Here is a 19,069-nt window from a genome sequence, read left to right on the forward strand (position 1 = left end):
ATAAATATATTTTATATATATTTTTTGCTGATGGAATTAAAAAGTTGGTAGGATGCTGGGAAAAATGTGTCGCAAAGGAAGATGGCTATGTAGAAAAGTGATGTAATTTGTTTTTGAAACTCTTAATAAATAGAGTTTAAAAAGTGCAGAATCTTTTTGAAGAACCCTTGTATTATAATAGACTCTTCTATATTACATTATGCTTCAAATATCACAGTGGCCTACTATTATCTTTCTTACAGAGGGAAATGAATATTTTCTCTAAAAGTGCTTATGTTGTATTTGGCCTTGTGTGTAGCTATTGTCAATGGACCAGGAAAATGTTTCCTGTGTCATTTTGCTTGTGTCGCATCATAGCCGCAGTTCAATGGAAATGCTTCCACTGTAATGCAGAAGCACTTCTGGCCAGTTTAAAACCCTACTGTTTGGAAAAAGGGTTAATAACAAAATCAATATGCTTAGCCTCCAAACTCACTTGTTGCCCGGTGACTAGAAGAATGGAGCCCTCCTTCCCATGAACCACCTGCCGATAAATATGATCCAGAATTAAGAGTTCACTCCAGCAGTTCTGAAGGAGCTTCATTTGGTCATCAACCTGCGAACAGAGCAAAATAGCAAAAATTAGTCTGATACCTGGGTACACTGCCCAGAGATTCCTGTTTGGAACTGTTGGGTGAGGTTTTATAACCCAAAGTAAGTCTAAATTTTGAATTTCAATGCCCACAAAACATTGCAGAAGCATATTTGGAGATTCTTTTCCATTTATCCATTTTGTATCTTCTGCAATCACAGGAAGTGGTGTGGGGGAAGATCAGAAGTGTCCTTTCCACAGAATCACTGGCCCAGATAGAGCCCATGCTAAATGTTCAATGGCAAAGCTGCATTGTGTGACCATAGTATTCATCCAATGCAGTGCCCATGCACCTAGTGGCACTCTCCATTCCCTGCCACCTCCATACTTTACTTAAAAAAAAAAGAAACTCTGGAAAATGTTAGGACAGTCTTCTTTGTCCCCCTTTTCAGCCTTCAGCCTGGCTCTTTCTCTGCCCTTCACTCCCGTCTTGCTGTTTTCACCTCCCTCCCCAGCCTCTTCCCTCATATTTCCTCCACATTTTCTCATACCACGTCTCCCATTCCCTTTCTATAGCATTGCTCATTCTCTCCCCTCTCCCCTACTGCCTTGGGATTTCTTCTCCCCTCTACCCCACTGCCTTGGCCTCCTTATTTTCTCCACCCTCACCTCTTTAGCTACCTTTTGACTCACCAGGCTCCCTTGGAGCCATTGACTAGCCACATCCTCTACGGGAGACATTTTGTGCTGGTGCCTGCACAGCTTCTAAGATTCACAAATATGTCCACAGGCCCAGAAAGGGCCACCACATACAATTCTCTGTCTTGGATAAGTGCTGACTGATAAATAGGGTACTGCTAGGGATGTGTGAGGAATCCATCTGCAGGTGGGAATCCACCAGATTCCCTGAGCTCAGTTCTCTGAGCACCTGTTCACTTTGTAGCAGCCCAGAGCTCGAGTTCCTGGAAATCAGAGGAATTAAGCCCCACACCCTGCATAAGCTGTGCCCCTTTCCTTCATGCCAGCCAGACTGAGTGGAGAAGATAGGCCACTGGGAAGGGTGCATAGCATCCCTGCTCACAGCACTTCTTTTCCATGACCTGCAGCCACTCCTGATGGGGAGTGATCTGCAAGCATTCATGGACTTCCTCTTGGCTTGGCTTATTTGCTCCTGAGCCTTTTGATATTTCTCTTCTGGTGGCATTCTGGTCAAATATAGAACATCACTGATCCCATATTGGAAATAGAGGGAATTATTACTCATTTCAAAAGTAGATAATCTGCATTTTCCAAAAGAAATCCAAGGCAATTAACATTTACAGTAAAAGCAACAAAGACGTTGAAATTCAGCTTCAAAACTAGACCGTATAAAACAATGAGATAAAGTACACTCTACAAAATAGCAGCGAAAGACAGAACAGCACCAACATAAATTACTGCCTTATATGAGCTGTATAAAACCCATATCAAGAAAAATACCACCAGTGTCACTACAAACTACCGGCTTGTATGTCACAAGCCAAAGGTGTTTCTGAAAAGAAAGGTGTTTGTGAAGCAGTGAAATGTCAAAAGGGAGAGGACAAGATGGACTTCCCTGAGGGTCATTTCCAGATGCCAAACATCTATCTCCTGTATCCATATGAAATGTAAACAAGCCATGTCCGCTAAGCATTGATTTTAGAAAATGGATGGACACACCCAAAAAAACAGTTTTTGGTCATAATATAGTTTACTTTACAGTGGAATATTTCTTTAACAGCTAAAATAAAACAATTTACAGTTCTGTTTTGTGACTCAGGTTAATAGCCGGTACTAATCACAGCTTCACTTTGGCTTCAAACATCATTTCACTGATGCCCCAAACATAGTTTTACTGCTGTCAGTGGTACCATAACACCAAACTGATTTTAAGATTAGAATGTGAGTTCAAAATGACATTTGGCTGTAATTCAGCAGGGACACTATTTCAGATTTCAGAGGAGGTAGGAGAAAGATTCACGGTGAAGTTCAAAGGCCTGTCCTTGAATATGTTCAAAGTTATGGGCAAAATGGCATTTTATGAACATTTGTTGTCATTACTTTATATATCTGAGAATAACCAGATATATTCTCTGGACAAATAATGTTGATGAAGTTAGCTGCAGTGGGATGCTTTTGGTAGCTTGGGCAGAAATAGCGTTACTTTTCTGCTACCTCTCCTCTTAGATTATAGAAAACTGACCATTGTACCTCAGCAGGATTTTGTTTGCAAACACACATGCATGGATATTAAAGCTTAACACTGCCTTTAAACTCGACTCTTAAAGCAGGATTGGGAACCTCTTGTCTGTGCATTCAATCCAGCCCCCAGAAGTTCTCCATCCAGCCATTGTGGCCATTTTCTAAGCACTGTCCCCTGGAGGAATTCTTGCAGCTCTTTATCTACACTGACTGGATATAGCAGGAATTCAGTTTTGTGAGTGTGCATTACTGTAGCAGTGTAAACCTTGCAACTTAACTGGCACTTGGAGAAATTGCTCCTCCATGTGCCACCCAAGTTCTTTTCTCCAGGAAGGAAGAGACATGGACAAAAGTAAAACGGACAGGGCCAGATTATGCCAGGCAGGGATTGGGGCTTTGGAGGTCCAGGTTCTGCCAATCTCACTGAAGAAAGCTTCACATGTGACTTTATAGAAGACTTCCCATTGATTTTGCCTCTGGGCCAAAAATGGCAGTGACATCTCTAGGTCCTCCTTCCCTCCTTTAATCAAGTAGAATTCACTCTTGCTATGATGCCATGATCTTCTCTCTTTCTCCACTACCATTCTACCTATTTGGTTGCTGCTAGTACAGGCTGAGAAACAAACCAGATTGCCAAGACTGAACATGCATGCAACATTATCCGTCTTTTGGCCCCTTAGCAACATGCAGTCAAGCTGTTGGGTGATCCACTGGATTTTAGCAAGATCTAATTTGGTGTGCAGAACAAACAATTTATCACGTTCTAACACTACTTATGAGTCACAATCCCATTGGACCATATTGCTGGGTGAAAGAAAGAGGAGTTGAACAAAGGAGATGGATGTATTAGTAGGTCAAAATGAATCTTATGTTATCCCTGTGCTACAAATATTTATTTTATTTATTTTATTTTATTTAAAACTTTTGTACCCACTCCAGCTACTGACATCTCGGAATGGCTTACAACAAGGAACAAACAAAGTAACAAAACCAGCATCCAGTAAGTCAAGATAAAATCCAGTTAAAATTAACTAAACATTAAAATAATGGGAAAATAAAAAGGGTTTCACCTGACACCAAAAAGAATAAAGCATCGGCACCAGGCGAACCTCTCTGCAGAGCGTATTCCATAGACGGGGTGCTATAAGCAACCATAATTCATTTTTACTTAGAACACAAAACAAGGTTGATCCTAGATGAAAAAACCATTTTTAAAAATTCTGTCTCAGTTGTGTTTACCTCTTGTGCCATTTCTAACAAAGCCACATGTTATCTGGAAAAGAACGTTCCAGTTATGTCTTGTTGAAAAAATATGAGCCCCCAAAGTTTACTGTAAGTTATCTCCTTATCTTTTCCCACCGGTTGTCAAATTGGTTTCAAATATAATGCTTTTTCATTTCTCAGTACTGTTTTAGTAGATAGTTGATGAGAATTTATAACTGAATTTAAGACTAATAACAGGTAGATTAGACATGCATACAGTTGTCCCGCCTCTGTTCCAGAGAGCATCTGAAAGCAAAATTAGTTTTTCTTTATTTAATTAGTCTTTTTCAAGTCCTGGTAATTATTGGAAATCATTGGCTTATAATTTATTGGGCTGCAAAAGTATTAAATAAATGCACAGAAGAGCTGCAGCTCAGTCTGCCTCACAGAATTCCACTCAAGTGGGTCTTCCAAGGTTCATGGGGCTTTGTGGAATGAATATGGCTGAGCTTTGTGGAATGAATATGGCTTGAAACACCACACATGGATTCCTGTGATGATGAGGATGATTCCTTTATCAGTTACTTTTCTGTGAAACAGCATTCAAAGGGAAATAAAGGTCAAAGAAGGTAAGTGAATGCAGCAACGCAACTCATTCAATAAACACATTTCAAGTCAGTGTAACATGAAATGATGGAAGAGTCTACAACTGGCAGGAGCAATATCAAGGCCAAGACATCTTCAGCCAATACTCAGGGAAAGCCCTTGGCATTGTCGTGCTGGAGAAAGCTATACAGGGATGCTACAGGGCAGGGTGTAGCTCACCAACATGAAGAAAATCCTGCTTTGTAACGTGCCTAGAACAACCTATGCAGTTCATGCCGTCTACTGCCCTGAATATTGTATCCTGTTGGATTCAGTGCATGTTGAAGTAAGGCTGTGCACCAGCCTTCCCCACCTCCGGACGTGAGTATATATATATATTCATCATGTATATCCCACCTTTTTCCTCGTTGCAGCCTGTCCACTTGCATGATTCCTCACCTCTCCATTTGGTCCTCAGACAAACAATGTGAGGTAGGTCAGGCTGAGTGGCTGGCTCAAAGCCACCCAATAAGCTTCATGGCCAAGGGGAGATTTGAACCTGGATCTCCCAAGTCTAACCACTACAGTACTCTGCTGGGAATTGGACTACAATTTTCTTTGAGAGCTCCTCTCCCTAGTATTCCTGACCAGTAGCTGTACAGGCTGGGGCTGATGGGAACTGAAGTACAAAGCATCAGGTAATGAAAACTCATTCAGCAAACATCTGATTCCATCACAGGCAGCCACTCTGAAAACCCCATGTTCCCCTTGCACTGGGGCAGTGACTTTCCAAAGGCTCTGAGAGTCATCGGCATGCTACTAAACCCACCTGCTCCTCCTAAGTTGGTAGTGACTCATTAACTTGCCGGCACTGTGCAAACAGTGTGAGACAATAGCAGAGTAAACAACCATCGCTGTGCTCCTGCTGCTGGAGATGAAGCTCCTGCATGTAGCAAAATGGGACTGCAGCCAATGATGCTCAATGTATAGGGCTCAGCCGTGGTGTGGCTGATCTGTGGCGTGGTGTGAAAACTCTGCACATGTGTGGAGGATCCATATAAGAAGTTGTCTATGCTGAAGCTGTAACTCGTACTGCAGCCATCGCTAGACTGTGAGATCACACGTAAAGCAAAGGCAAACCCCGGAACCCAACGATGCGCAAGGACAACGCTTTCAGCAAACATCTGCTTCAGCCATAGGAAGCAACTTTGCAAATGAAAACTGCACTTTGCATTGGGAGGAATTTTTTTAACAGGCTGAGAAACAACAACATGCTGTCAAAGATGATCTGCCCCAGCAGGGGAAAAATGCTGGAGATGCCTATTCTTCCCTCAGTATAAGGACATTCACTGCTTCGGGTAGAGGAACAAAAAACACCATTCCTTTAAATATCTAGATATTTGGGCTACATAGTGAGTTATACAGAAATGGTTAATAAACACACAATGGAAGTCCAAGGCAGAATAAAGTCCTATAGATCTGACTAGGCCAGATCCATTTGGTAAAGACCCCAGCGAGTCGCATTCCAGTATAAACTTGCAAACTAATTAATAGTTAACCCTGATAAGAGGCTTTCTGATCCAATGCAGGGCAAGATTGCCATTATTGTCATTCCCCCTAATGCAGTCAACCTACGTTGTGCAGATAACCCGCACAGGAGCAGTGTGTCACTGCTCCTGTGCTCTCAACAGGATGCAAAAAGTCTCTTGGGGGCCAGGACTCGCTTTACCATGACACAATCTCCAGGGGGACTACCTTGGGCCACACTTCACAGAGAGCAACACCTCTCCTCCATCAGCAAGCAGATGTATTTCTCTTCTTGCCCCATCTTGGCTGATGTTCTCCTGATGGTTTGTTCCCAAAAGGGAGGCATAAGGAAGATGGTGAGCTTGCTGGAAGGAATGCAAGAGAGAAGCCAGCAATAGACGTTAGAAGGGAATAGTAGAACTACTCTGAACTAGGAGCTGGCTACGGTATGTGGATGCATGAAGGACCATTGGCAGCAGACCATCAGGGCTTATAATTTCCACTCTTGGACAACCTAGAAGGCCAAGCAAAATGGATGAGTGGCATCCAGTTCAGGGAAAGGGCTGATACTTTCCATGCTACCTAAAGGCTGAGGTTGACCAACTGCCACAAAAGAATGAAGGTTTCTCTAACCCATGTGATACAAAATTTGAGGGTCATGTAGTCTCTGTAACATAGATGAAAGCTTCACCAGCAGGAATACCCACAGAAAAGTTGGGAGTTCAAACTAACCAATCCATAGCCTGAAGGGCTTGATTATGTACCCACCAGGTGATTCTTGAATAGCAAGTGATGAGTTATGGGATGAGGTGGCTGAAAGGGGAACAGCCAGTCTTGGATGTGCAGTAATTTGGATAATGGTACCTCCAGATGCCTAGTCATGTTTGGGCAAGTCTGAACATGGTTCCTGGTTAGTGATGGGTTGAAGCTGGTTGAGGGAAGGCTGGATTTGATGCATCTTATTTGCCATGTCAGGCAGTTATGATATGGGCTTCACTTTGTAGTTGGCTTTTGCATGAAATCCTCAAGGATGCAGGACTGTGTACAAACTAGTTGTGGGAATAAACTGCTGCTATTTTCTACACAAAAGATCCATCCCAAAAGCTGCGTCACCTTTAGGAGCAAGCATACGGAACTGGACTTTTTCAGAAAGTGTTCCCAGAGAAGCCTGTTGGCGTACACCAGAGATTGGTGCAGACATAGAATCGAGTCTTTGTTGTCACCGAAACCTGCAGACTAGCTATCTGTTGTGGCTAAAAGCAAGCTTTATCTCAGAAATGTGGGTCGCTTGTCAGAGAAACACTTTGTAATGGTATTAAAAATGAGGGAGGTTAGCACAATACAAAAGTCATATTGTTGGAGGGTTTATCCTTCCCACCATCCAGTTTCTGTCAATTATTAAAAATAATTGCTGCTTCTGAAGATGAACACTGCCACAGCCATTCAGTATGAGGAAGAGAAATACATAGGTTTTGTTAAAATGCATTTTAGGAGGGATTTTTTGGGAAGTCAATTTTTTTAATCTTTTTCATCTATGAACACTTAAGTGTTCAAAATGATTCCTACACATTATCTTGGGTTGTGAGATTAACACTGTAAGGTAGGGCTTACAGACGGGATAAGGAGATTGAAAATAAATAGTTTGCTTAAGCTCACACCAATGGGGTAAGTTAGAATCATAATTTGAGTGAAATCTTTCTGATCTGTTCCTACTTCTCTGTACTTAACCTGGTACCCTTCAGATACTTTGGACTATAATGCCTATAATTTCCTAATTATAGTCTGGGGTTTTTGGGAATTGTTACTAAAATGTCAGGGGGAGGGACAGCACTGAATGCCCCTCCTCTCCACAAATGGATTTTTCCATGTAAATCTGACATTTGTAAGCATGTGCCTGAAAGTCTGAAACTTAACAGTTCTAGAAATGCCTTTCTTGTAGGGAACGTTCAGGTTATCTCAAAAGTTAGATTGATTTTTCCAGTAGATGGGTCACTTTCTTATGCACTGGTAAAACAAGCAAGCCAAGGTTGCAAGGAGGACTTTATTTCTGCCTCAGATGTACGCAATGGTGTCACCTCAGCTGATTTACATTCATACACAGAACAATTCCAAATGGGGCTTGGGAACAACAAAGCAGATCTGCTAATTCAGGCCTGCATTTGATGGTTTTAAGGACTTGACCTACTGGGAGGGATAGCGGTTCAATACCGAATGAATGACCATGAAGGCTAGGAGTAATCCTCACCACAAGCACTCGGGGACCTGCTTTTCTCTCTGAGTGAGACCCACTTGTTTGGGTCAGTGGGCAGGAGAACAGCTGTGGTGACCAGCAATTGCTCCTGGTTGCCCTCTGTCTTTTGGCACACAAGGAAACTGGGGTGGACGACTCATTGATGACACGGGAAAGGAAAACGGTCTGATCTCTTCTGGGCGTGCCCAGCATGCTGCCCAGACAGGTTGGGAAGGTGGCCGTGCTGCCACAGTTGCTTTGGGTCGGGACAGGATAGCTGCTTGAGCACACCAAAACTTGATGCTGAGTGACTGCCTGATCTGTGCTTGACGCACAAATCCAGTGATATTACCGGGAAAAAAGGTACTGTTCTATGCAACATTGTACGTCTTCAAAAACTCATCAAAGTAGGCAAAGTAGTTAAAGGTCATGCTGTGAAGAACTCACAGTCAGGCCAGGAGAAATGCAGGAGAGCCAGCAAAATGGTATCCAGTAGATTCTATAGCATTTTATATCAGATAACTCTCCTACGGGCTCATGGTTATCAATACAGAAATCCTGTGCATCATGGGTTCACTCAGGTCTTGAGTGTTAAGCAGGAAGTGTTAAGCAGGTCTTGTCCATTTTGGCAGATGAATTGGTCCACTCATGCAAATTTGGACAGGAAAAGGTCTACATTCCCAGTATGTCCCATGCTAGTTGTAGGCTTTCGTTCTGTTTAAACTTGTATAAGACTGAGCCTTAAACATCTGTTTGGCCAACTAGAAACAAGGCAAGGTTTTGCATTGTCTATTATTGGACATTTATTGCATAGGCAGCTCATTTCAAATAAGTATTGGGTACTGCCATGAATGGTGGGTGGTAGCCTTGTAGGTGCCAAAGCAAATAAAGCTAGCATGTCAAAGGTGTAAAGCAATATAAAAGCAATGGAGGGCTGAATCAGGATATATGGATCTCGATCAAATGCACTAGACCAATACACTGCTACCAAAGCATTAGGGTTCCATTAATGGCACTGCCCTTCAGGACTGCCTGGTCTCTCTTTTCTAACCACCTGTCCAGCATGCTAATGTTTTACAGGGTTGCTGAACTCCCCAAGGGAACACAAGTTCTAGCATTTCACAGACTTACCCATGGTTTCTAAGGAGGGGGAAAATAAGGCCATGACTGGGTACTTGGATTAGGAAGGACATCACACATTGTTCTGGTATTTTTGAATTGGCTTTTGTGGCACTTGAGTTGTTGTTTTTTTACTTTAGTTTTGCTTTGCCTACTAGATCACATGCAGGTTATTCATGTCTGACACTCAGCATTATCTCTGATGAATTATAAATGTAATTTCCAGGGTTTCTCTTCATTCTTTTTTCTTTTTCTTTTTGTTAAAATGGCCTTTTTAAATAATTCCTGCCGAAAACTCTACTGATAACAGAGGTTTCAAAGTGATGACAACAGTGCTTTTGAAAAAATGCTCTGCAAGCAGTCCCCTAACAGAACTTGATACTGAATGCTCTGCTCTGTAGAGTAATTCCATTTAGGCCTCTCCCAAGCCTCAACGCTTTATGTAAAAGTAAGTTTCATTAAAATCAATAGCGCTAAAAGCTTGGCTACACAAATAAGAGAGTCAAATGGTATGCAACTCTTGCTGGCCCGCTATCATTTCAGAGGAAAGGTGAGGACACTGAATGCCTCTACTCTACCTCCCAAAAACGAAGTAAAACCATCTTGCATAAAGGAAGTTAAGTATCTTTTCTTTGCAGCTTGCTAGATTTCTGTGTGCAAGAAATTCATTGGGATCACACAGTGTCAGGAGCAGTATTTGGAGTTGTGTAGTTTATCTCTTCATTTTGTATTATGGGTTGGATCCAGACCTAGTTATGCTTTGAGCAGGTCTACAGAAATCAAGAGGACTAAAGAAAATCATTATGACTGATTTCAATTTCAGTGGGGGCTGAGCATAATTATGCTTGTATCCCACCCAACGTATTTTGGTCTTGGAATGTCAAATCAATTGAACTGGATTTTCTGAATTCTACTAGGATAAAATTGGCTTAAATTAGGATTCTGGCTTGCCTTTATGCTGTCTTTTATGCATAATTTACATGGCACTTCACAATTTTTTACCTTATCAGTCCTCAAAAAAACCTGAAATGTAGATTTCAGTTATGTCTGTTTTACAGTTAAAAAGATGAGGCAGGGTTGGGTGGTTGCTTGGCCCTGGCTGCACAGTTAGTTCATAATTAACGCAATGTAGACTAAATGACTATATTGGTATCACTATTGCTTTTATGTACCATCAAGTCATCCTTGACTTACGGTGACTCTGTTCACTGAACACCCTCCAAAATTTCCTGCCTTTGACAGCCCTGCTCAGTGGTCTTTTGCATACCATCCATGTTCTGATTGATGTTATTTGTCATCAGGTCATCCCCAACTTATGGCAACCTTATCAATGAAAGCACTTCAAAGTGTCTTATTCATGATGGCCCAGCTCTGCTTTTGCAAATCCAAGGCTGTGGTTTCCTTTATGGAACTGAGCCCTCTCAAATTTGGTCTTCCCTTCTTTCTTCTGCCTTTCATTTTCCTAGCATTATTGTCTTCTCCAATGTCCTCTTCCTTCCTTCCAGGGAAAATTCTGGCCATTGAAAGTGTTTTCTGTTGGTCCAGAGTATTCACAAAGCTGTCTTCTAGCACCATGGTTTGAACACATCAGTTTTCTTCCTTTCTGATTTCTTCACTGTCCAGCTTTTACACCCATACATAGTGTGGATGAGCTTGGCTTTGGTCTACAGTGAAATGTCCTGGATGTCTTCATTGTTGGTGTTAAAGTTGTGTAAACTGTAAGCCTTATGTAGTAATGGTTTTTGTTTTCTTAATTTTCAGCTGCATCCCTGCTTTTGCACTTTTTAAACTTTTTTCAAGAGTTGTCTCAGTTCTGCTTTCTGCCAGTAATATGGTATTATCTGAATAGCTTGAGCTATGAATATGTCTTCCACCAGCTTTCACCCCTTCTTTCTCTGGTCCCAATCCAGCTTTCCTTATGGTATGTTCTGTTGAGTTGATATAAGGAGAAAAAACACACCTATTCCTTTGCCTAGAAGAAAACCTAGAGGAAAACCACTGTGTTTCTTCATATTCTGTCCTAACAGTAATTTCTTGTCCATGATACCATCTTCTCCTGGTTTTATCCTTGACAGATTGTATGTTGCTCTCTTGGCCTTTCATCATTCCTAATCTAGGTTTGAATTTTCCTTGGACATCCTGGATCTTCTGGAAGTGGTCTCTCAATTTTTCTCTTTTGTTGTTCTATTTCTTTTGCACTGGTCATTGTATTAGTTCTTTGTTGCTCTGGTATAGTCACTGAAAAGTTTCATTCAGGATTCTGACCCTGCTTCTGTCACATTTTGCTTTTGCTTCTTGCCTTCCTTAACCATATTGAGTGTTTCTACCATCATCCATCTACACTACTTTCTCCTTTTTGCTTCAGGTACTGTATTCCTCCTTAATGCCTTTCATTTCAGTCCTTAATTCTTCTGGATCATGGCCAAATTGAGTTCAGTAATGCAAATCTGTTCTCTGTGTGTACTTTAAAATCCTCAGGAATGTTACTGAAGTTGTATTTTGGCTCTGTGCTTCTGTTAGTGATCTTTTTCAGCTTTACTCTGATTTTTGATATTAAGAGTTCATATCCATTACCACAATCTACTCCTGGTCTTGTTTTGATGGCAAGACTACAACTTCTCCATCATCAACTTCCAATTACACAGTCTATTTCATTTCTATGTTGGTCATCTGGTGATGAATACAGTAGTCTGATCAATTGCCTGAAGAATGTATTTGTAATAAACAGATTGTTGGCTTCACATAATTCTGCGAGTCATTATTGTGCTTCATTTCTGACCCCTAGGCCAAATGCTCCCACAACAGTTGATCTTGCTTGGTTTCCTACTTTGTGCTCCAGTCACCTCTGACTATCAGCATGTCTTGTTTTGGTCTGTTATCAATTTCCTCTTGAATGCTTGCATCATTTTTCAACTTCTTCCTTAGCATCTGTAGCTGCAGCATAGATTTGCATCACTGTTACATTGATAGGATTTCCCCAGACACTGCTAATATTATTTTGATTGGATTGTAAACCCCTTACTGCCTGTGTTACATCTTGCCTCAGTACAAGATTTACTTCATTACCTCTGAGTTTGTCATTCCCAGAATTAAACAGTTTGTGCCTGTCTGACTGTAAATATTCTACTCAAGTCCACTTTAATTCACTCACTCCAAATACTGTGATGTTTAACTGTTCCATTTCTTGCTTTATGGTTTCCTTGCTTTGGTCCATTAGTCTCACATTTCATATTCCAACTGTAGGTCTTGTGCAGCATCGCGACTTTCCTTTCATCTCTGTGTATGCTGGCCACTAGACTTCCATTGGGATCACTAGACTGATTTTATTTTTAAAATAATTCATATCCAAGTCTACAAACAGACTGTTAGTCAAGACATTGCACTACTATTTAAGTACACATCATTTTGGCTTTTTCCTGCCATATGCAAACAACAGAATGGGCTTAATTCTTGCTTTGCTCTGACAGACAGTGAAGTTTGTTAATACATATGAAACAAGAACTGGGTCTAAGAGTGCTTTTACCCTCACAGCATTCTTATGAACTATACCAGGAGTGGGGAAAACGTAGATCTCCAGACGTTTTGGACTTCCAACTTTCAGAATGGCCAATGCTCAGGTATCCTGGCAGCTGAATCCCAAAACATCTGGAGATCTACTTTTTGCTCACCCGAAGTCTAAACTAACCTTCCCCAATCTTGTGCCCTGCCCACATATTTTATGTGACTAATTCCCTCAAGATATGAATTAAGGAACTGCAAAATGGGGAAAGAGTAGAAGAAAGGATACTGCATTATTTAATTTTTAGCAGAGCCAAATCTCTGGTGCAATAACTATTACGATGAACCGATCAAAAATTAAACTATTGCCATATACATGCATTCACTAATATGCTAGGCATAATGCTTCATATATTCTCTATTTATTATAATTAAGAAAATAAACAGTGTATATTTGCATATTTCTCATAATCAGCATATAGCAAATATGTTATTAAGAGCAATAAAAATTCTTTTTTTAAACAACCTTAATAGCATCCTAAAATGCCACTTAGGTCTGCTTTCCTTACCTTTATATCTTCAGGTATAAACATGAAGACACTCATTCCTAAAACAAGTTATATGACTCTAGGCCTGCTGCGAACATTCTACCTTCGCTGTATCTAGAATTATGTATGCTTCATACCTACTCACATAATAAAAGCCTGCAGGTGGTGATCCGAATTCTATTCTGAGAAATCTAAACTATGCAACCTACCGGAATTATGCAATCTTAGGAATATGTGTAAAATTTCTTATTTTGCATGATTAATTCTGAAATTCTACTGTGTTATATTGATCTATGCTGATTTGCTAGCCAAAAATAGGGCGACAGGCTGTGCAGAGTACTAAACTCACATTTGTAACCAATCAGGATGGTTCCAGGTGCAGAGTTCTGAGCACTAACTATCAAAAAGCACTGCACAATAAAACTTGCCTGCATGTACCCTCAGATATATTCAGCAACTGCTTTGATCTCGGATATGTCAGTCTGTATGCTCTCACACATTAATAACCATAAGGGCTAGAAACATGTTCCTTTCCTTTTTTAAAAAAGGAAAACTGAGACTCTCAGGAAAATTCATTGTATACCTAAGACCACATTCCTTGCTTTATTTCCCTATGGAAGTGCAGTGTACACACACAGAGAAGTGCAATTTTCTCTGGGAAACAGACATATATATGATAAGTATGTGCACTTTCCATGCAAATATTGTCCGGAGTGCCCATTTTCCTTGGTCGCACAGGCTGCTCTTTCAGTTCTCAAAGCAGGGAATTCAATGCCCTGAAAAGAAAGGTGCTGCATTTAATTTGTATTTATTTTAATGGTGTTATCCCTCTTTTAATCCTTGGTTCAAAAAGGGCTACAATATGTATATTAAAATAATCCAGATCATGGAATCAGAAAAATGCATAAACATTTCCCTAATTAAATGCTATGATGATGATGATGATGATGATGATGATGATGATGAAGAAGAAGATAGAAAAGAAACACCAGCTCTCAAATTACAGCAAGGTCATGTTACAGTACAACTATTAGTCGTGTTACAGTACAACTATTAGTCGTGTTACAGTACAACTATTAGTCGTGTTACAGTACAACTATTACACTACAACTATTAGACTATTAGTCCCATGGGATTGGGACTAATAGTCTTCCTTAAAAATTTTCTCCATTAGTAACTGCTTGTATTACTTGTGGGAAAAAGTCCTCACTTTCAGTGATTAGTTATATTATGTAACTTAAAAACTAGCTACACAACATTAGTTATCATCATTTCTTTGTTACCATTTCCCTTCTAAAGTAGCAACAGCACATTCATATGCATGATTATTCTGAAATAAGGAGTGCTATTTAATAGGGCTTCTTCACAGCTACGAATGCACGACATTTTGCATTACAGTGCAATCCCATCCACATTTAATCAGTAGTGAGCCCCACTGAGTTCAAAGGGTCTTACTCCCAGTTAAGTGCAAATAAGAGTGGCAGCTTTGTTCCACTATTAAACTACAGAGCCCACAGAAAAGGAAGGAAGGAAGGAAGGAAGGAAGGAAGGAAGGAAGGACGGAAGGAAGGAAGGAGGAAACGGCTTACCCAATTTGATTGCTATCCCCAAAAGGGGTATACCCAATTTGATTGCTATTCACCAAGTTTTATTTTCAATATTTTAAAAACTACCTGGGCACACCTGCAGAGAAAAATATCAGCCACTAAAATTATTTAGTACCAAAGCATTTTCCAGATTGTTAGACGTCTTCGGTAACGGCATGGAGGGTAGCCGATAGGCACTTTGGCATGTGTACACACCACAGTTTCAAGAACAGCAGCTGTGTCAGTTGGAAGAATTATTACATTTAGCCAGTGGTAACATAATTCCAGAACACCAAAAGATGTCATTTGCCCTGCAGAAGCTGTGCTCCTTGGGGTAGGGAAGATGTGATGTTTGGATCTACCATACTAAATAAGGACTGCACATTTTGCACAATACATCATCTCTTTGGGAACCCTGTGAGATATGAGTTGTTTGTTTTCTAATATTTACAATGAGAACATAAGAGAAACTTTACATGTGATTTATTGAAACCTATTCCAGTTTGAAGAATAGCTGGAAGGAACAATGCAATTATTGCATTCGATACACTGTCAAGGAAGAGAAGAGCACTGAATTATGCTTTAAAGGACAAAACACTAGTGGCCTATAGATGTCAATAGTAATTTTAATCAAAAAGCATTGTAGGCTTTTGTGTAATTAGTCAAACAACATACTTAAAATATTATATTAATTCTTGTTCATCACCTCGAGAACTTCAGCAGTAGGGCAGTACAGATATAAAATAAAACTAACACTAATACTAATGTAACAGTGTTGCAAAATTCTTTCTTCCTGTCTTCTAACCTGTTCTTGGACACACTTCAGCATAAGCTATTTACCCTTCCTATGTTCTAGACTAATGTGTTGGCCAGTGATGAGTGCGGAAACAAGTTAGGAAGCTGTGATTAATCACAACTTCCTGTTATGAGAGAACTGGTAAACTATGATTAATGGCTTCCAAACAAGCCAGGATATGAAATTGTGGTTTAAAGCTGGCCTCTGAAGTAGGCCTTACTTGGAAGCCATTAAGAAAAGTTCCTGCTTCACAAATAACTGTGAAAAGGATATGTGGGGCGTAGGAATGCAGCAGGAAAGGGGTATACTAAGCCAGGACTTGATGTTGAACCCCTCATCTTCACTGGTTTGTGCAAGAGTTCACAAAATAGCAGTAATACATTTTTCTCTTTCTATGCACAATTGTTGGATCTACCCCTCTTTTACAGTTTCTGTTTGAAAGCTAAAAGGGAACTCAGATATAGCAGTCAGGAAAAATGTATTTCTAAGCAGACTGTCTACTGCCTTTTAGCCACTTAACTTGTTAAAAGCTACAGCATGCTTTTCAAAGTCCTACCTCAGGGGTGGGAAACTTCTAGCTTTCTAGTGGGAAATTACCCCGGGCTCCATTCCTGCTTCCACTTGTTCCACTGCTAAGAAAAATTGTGGGGCTGTCACTGATTTTTTCTAGTGTGGTAGCTGCCACAAGGGGCTATTTTGCTTTTAAATAGTCACATTTTGCTGTTGTTGCTGCTGCCACACTGACAAACTATATGGGTAAATCATACCCATATAGTAGTATGATGTAATGCATACCCTACTTCATGCACTGGTTTTCTGCTTGCATGAGTTTGAACAGTTGCCAATATCCTGTTTACACGGGATGGCTGAATCTAGCTATTCCACTTCATTCCATGCTTCACGTGCTTTTTGGTATGCATTTTGTGGCATGTATGCATTTTGTACCCTTTGTAAATATGCATGATTTCAGGGTTATTGTTTATATATAATCCAGTTTTGTGTGCATCTTTGGTAAATATACATATTTTGAATGCATTTTTTCCTTGTGGGACAAATTTTCTGTTAACTGGCTGCCATCTTATGCACTCTTGTACAGTTTTTGATTTGCAAACTGATTTGTGATATTTGGGGAATGGGACTACTGCTGTCTGACAGCATTCTGCATTGTACATGAAACTGGCAAATTTCCCTCAAAAAGCAAACTCAAGGAATTTCTCATCTAGCAAAGACGGGCCATTTCAATTCCTGCATAAGAGATACAGTCTGCATTTGTATAGCATCAGCAATGGTGATGAAATCTATATCGCATGCAGTTGATACTTGCAAACCAACTTTGTTTCCATGGCTTTTTCAATGTGGGTTCCAGGAATGGCTAAGTTGCCCCCAACTCTTGCATAACTAATCCAAATTTGGTTTTGAACTCCCAAACACTTTGTCTGTAGTGAACACTAAGCCAGTTTCAGGGTTCTTCCATTACAGCATTTTTATACATAGGTAATTTCAATGCAATCTAAAAGCTGCTCCTATTCGGATCCCAAATAGAATCCACAGGGTCAGAAATCTATCAATCATTTTTCACACTTGAGCTAATCAATCCACAAAGGGGAAGTACCAATGAGCTATTCGATCGATATGGTGAAGTATGGAGATTGATCTCATCCCATAGCAACCACATTAACAGACCGGTAAAAGAGTGACCTCTGCCCTGCAGTAGAAATTATCTGTAGTCCTGCCAAACCACATGTCTTGAATTGAGACCTCAGGATGCTGCTTTTAATAAATCTGCTTTATGCTTAAGAAGTTCATGTAAAGATAAAGCACATTCAATGGAAATGCAAATGTGATTTCCTGTGGTCAACCTTTAAACTGTCCCCTCTCTCTAGGTATAAAAACACATCCAATACACACACAGATAGGGATGTCCAGTGTTATCCATCACGTAAAATGCTTGCATGTGTTGGCCAGAAATTCAGGACCAAATACACTACCCTTCCTACTCTCCCGTGGCTGGCTTCTGTGCTACTCCCATTACAGAAAAAAAATCAATCCAGTTAGAAAAAAAAAAATACTTGAATTATGTTATTGGAAATACTGCTGCTAAGTTCCACACAGCCACAATTCTGATGTCATATAATGGGCACTTGTCTTCTGACTTCACTAGCTTCACACAAGAAAGTTATCAGTTCCCATAAAGCAGTGCAGTCTTGGAGAATCACACTCATTTGTATGTAGGTTTATCATTTAACTTACCATGGGGCCTGATCCAAAAATCAGTTGGATCCAATAAGCAGAACAGCTTTCCCTTGAGCCCAGTCCACGAGAGAAGGCTACACACTTGTCAACATGGTGGTAACGTCACCTCAAGAGCAGGCTCATGATTAACACCATGCACGTGTATATATAGTTTGGTTTTGCAGATTAAATTATGGGCATGGAATCACATATTAGCAATGGCTCATAAAAATATTGCCATCTTATAGAAGAGCATTTGAAAGACAGAAAAGCTGTTTAAGGGAAGGGTTGGACAGCATGTGCCCTGTGGGGTGCATGTACCCCCTTCATTTTTTTTAGTACCCCTCCTGCCCCAGCCACAATTGCTGCTGCAGCAAAAAAAATATAAATAAAATAAAATAAAATAAAATAAAATAAAATAGCAATGTTACAGGAAACCCATGCTTGCTTACAAGCAGAATAGAGTCCTACAGTTGGAGCTGGGGCTATGAACTCAGAGAATTCCTTGCAAAGTTGCTGCTTTTCCTTTTGCCAGTGAAGCATTTTCAGTGGAAGTGGCAGTGGTCATTGTGGCTTGCATTGTGGCAGGGATGGGGTGTAACCTCCAGGGGATTCTGGTGGCAATGTAACCCCAAATCGCCAGACATTGCCAGCCCTGGTTTGACAGGCAGTTTATGGGACATTTTTCACAACCATGAGTTGTAATCCATCTAACGTTAAGCCTTTTTTAAGTCTTGGCTTCAAATCTTCCCTGGAAATCATTGCATCAGGCAATGCTCCTACACACTTGAAGACAAGGGCAACCTGCATTCAGCAAGAAAGGGGCTCCTTGTAGCTCAGTCCAGCAAGAAAACTTGCCCTGGACACTTTTAGGAGGATAGGAGACATCATTTAGGTGCAGTCCAACAAGACTGTCTGTTTGCCCCTGAACTCGGAAGGATGACAGGCAACCTG

General features: G+C 40.5%; 1 protein-coding gene across 1 annotated transcript in view; it reads right to left on the reverse strand.

The window, feature by feature from the left end:
• The window catches only part of NR5A2 (nuclear receptor subfamily 5 group A member 2), a 115,714-nt gene that overhangs the window by 43,739 nt on the left and 52,906 nt on the right, over nt 1–19,069 (reverse strand). The window contains exon 5 of the mRNA XM_044432611.1: nt 476–595. Within this exon, the coding sequence (XP_044288546.1) occupies nt 476–595 (120 nt within the window). The remainder of the gene's footprint in view (nt 1–475; nt 596–19,069) is intronic.

Source organism: Varanus komodoensis, unplaced genomic scaffold (assembly GCF_004798865.1).
Source record: "Varanus komodoensis strain SLA01 unplaced genomic scaffold, ASM479886v1 scaffold24, whole genome shotgun sequence".
NCBI classification, from domain to species: Eukaryota; Metazoa; Chordata; class Lepidosauria; order Squamata; family Varanidae; genus Varanus; species Varanus komodoensis.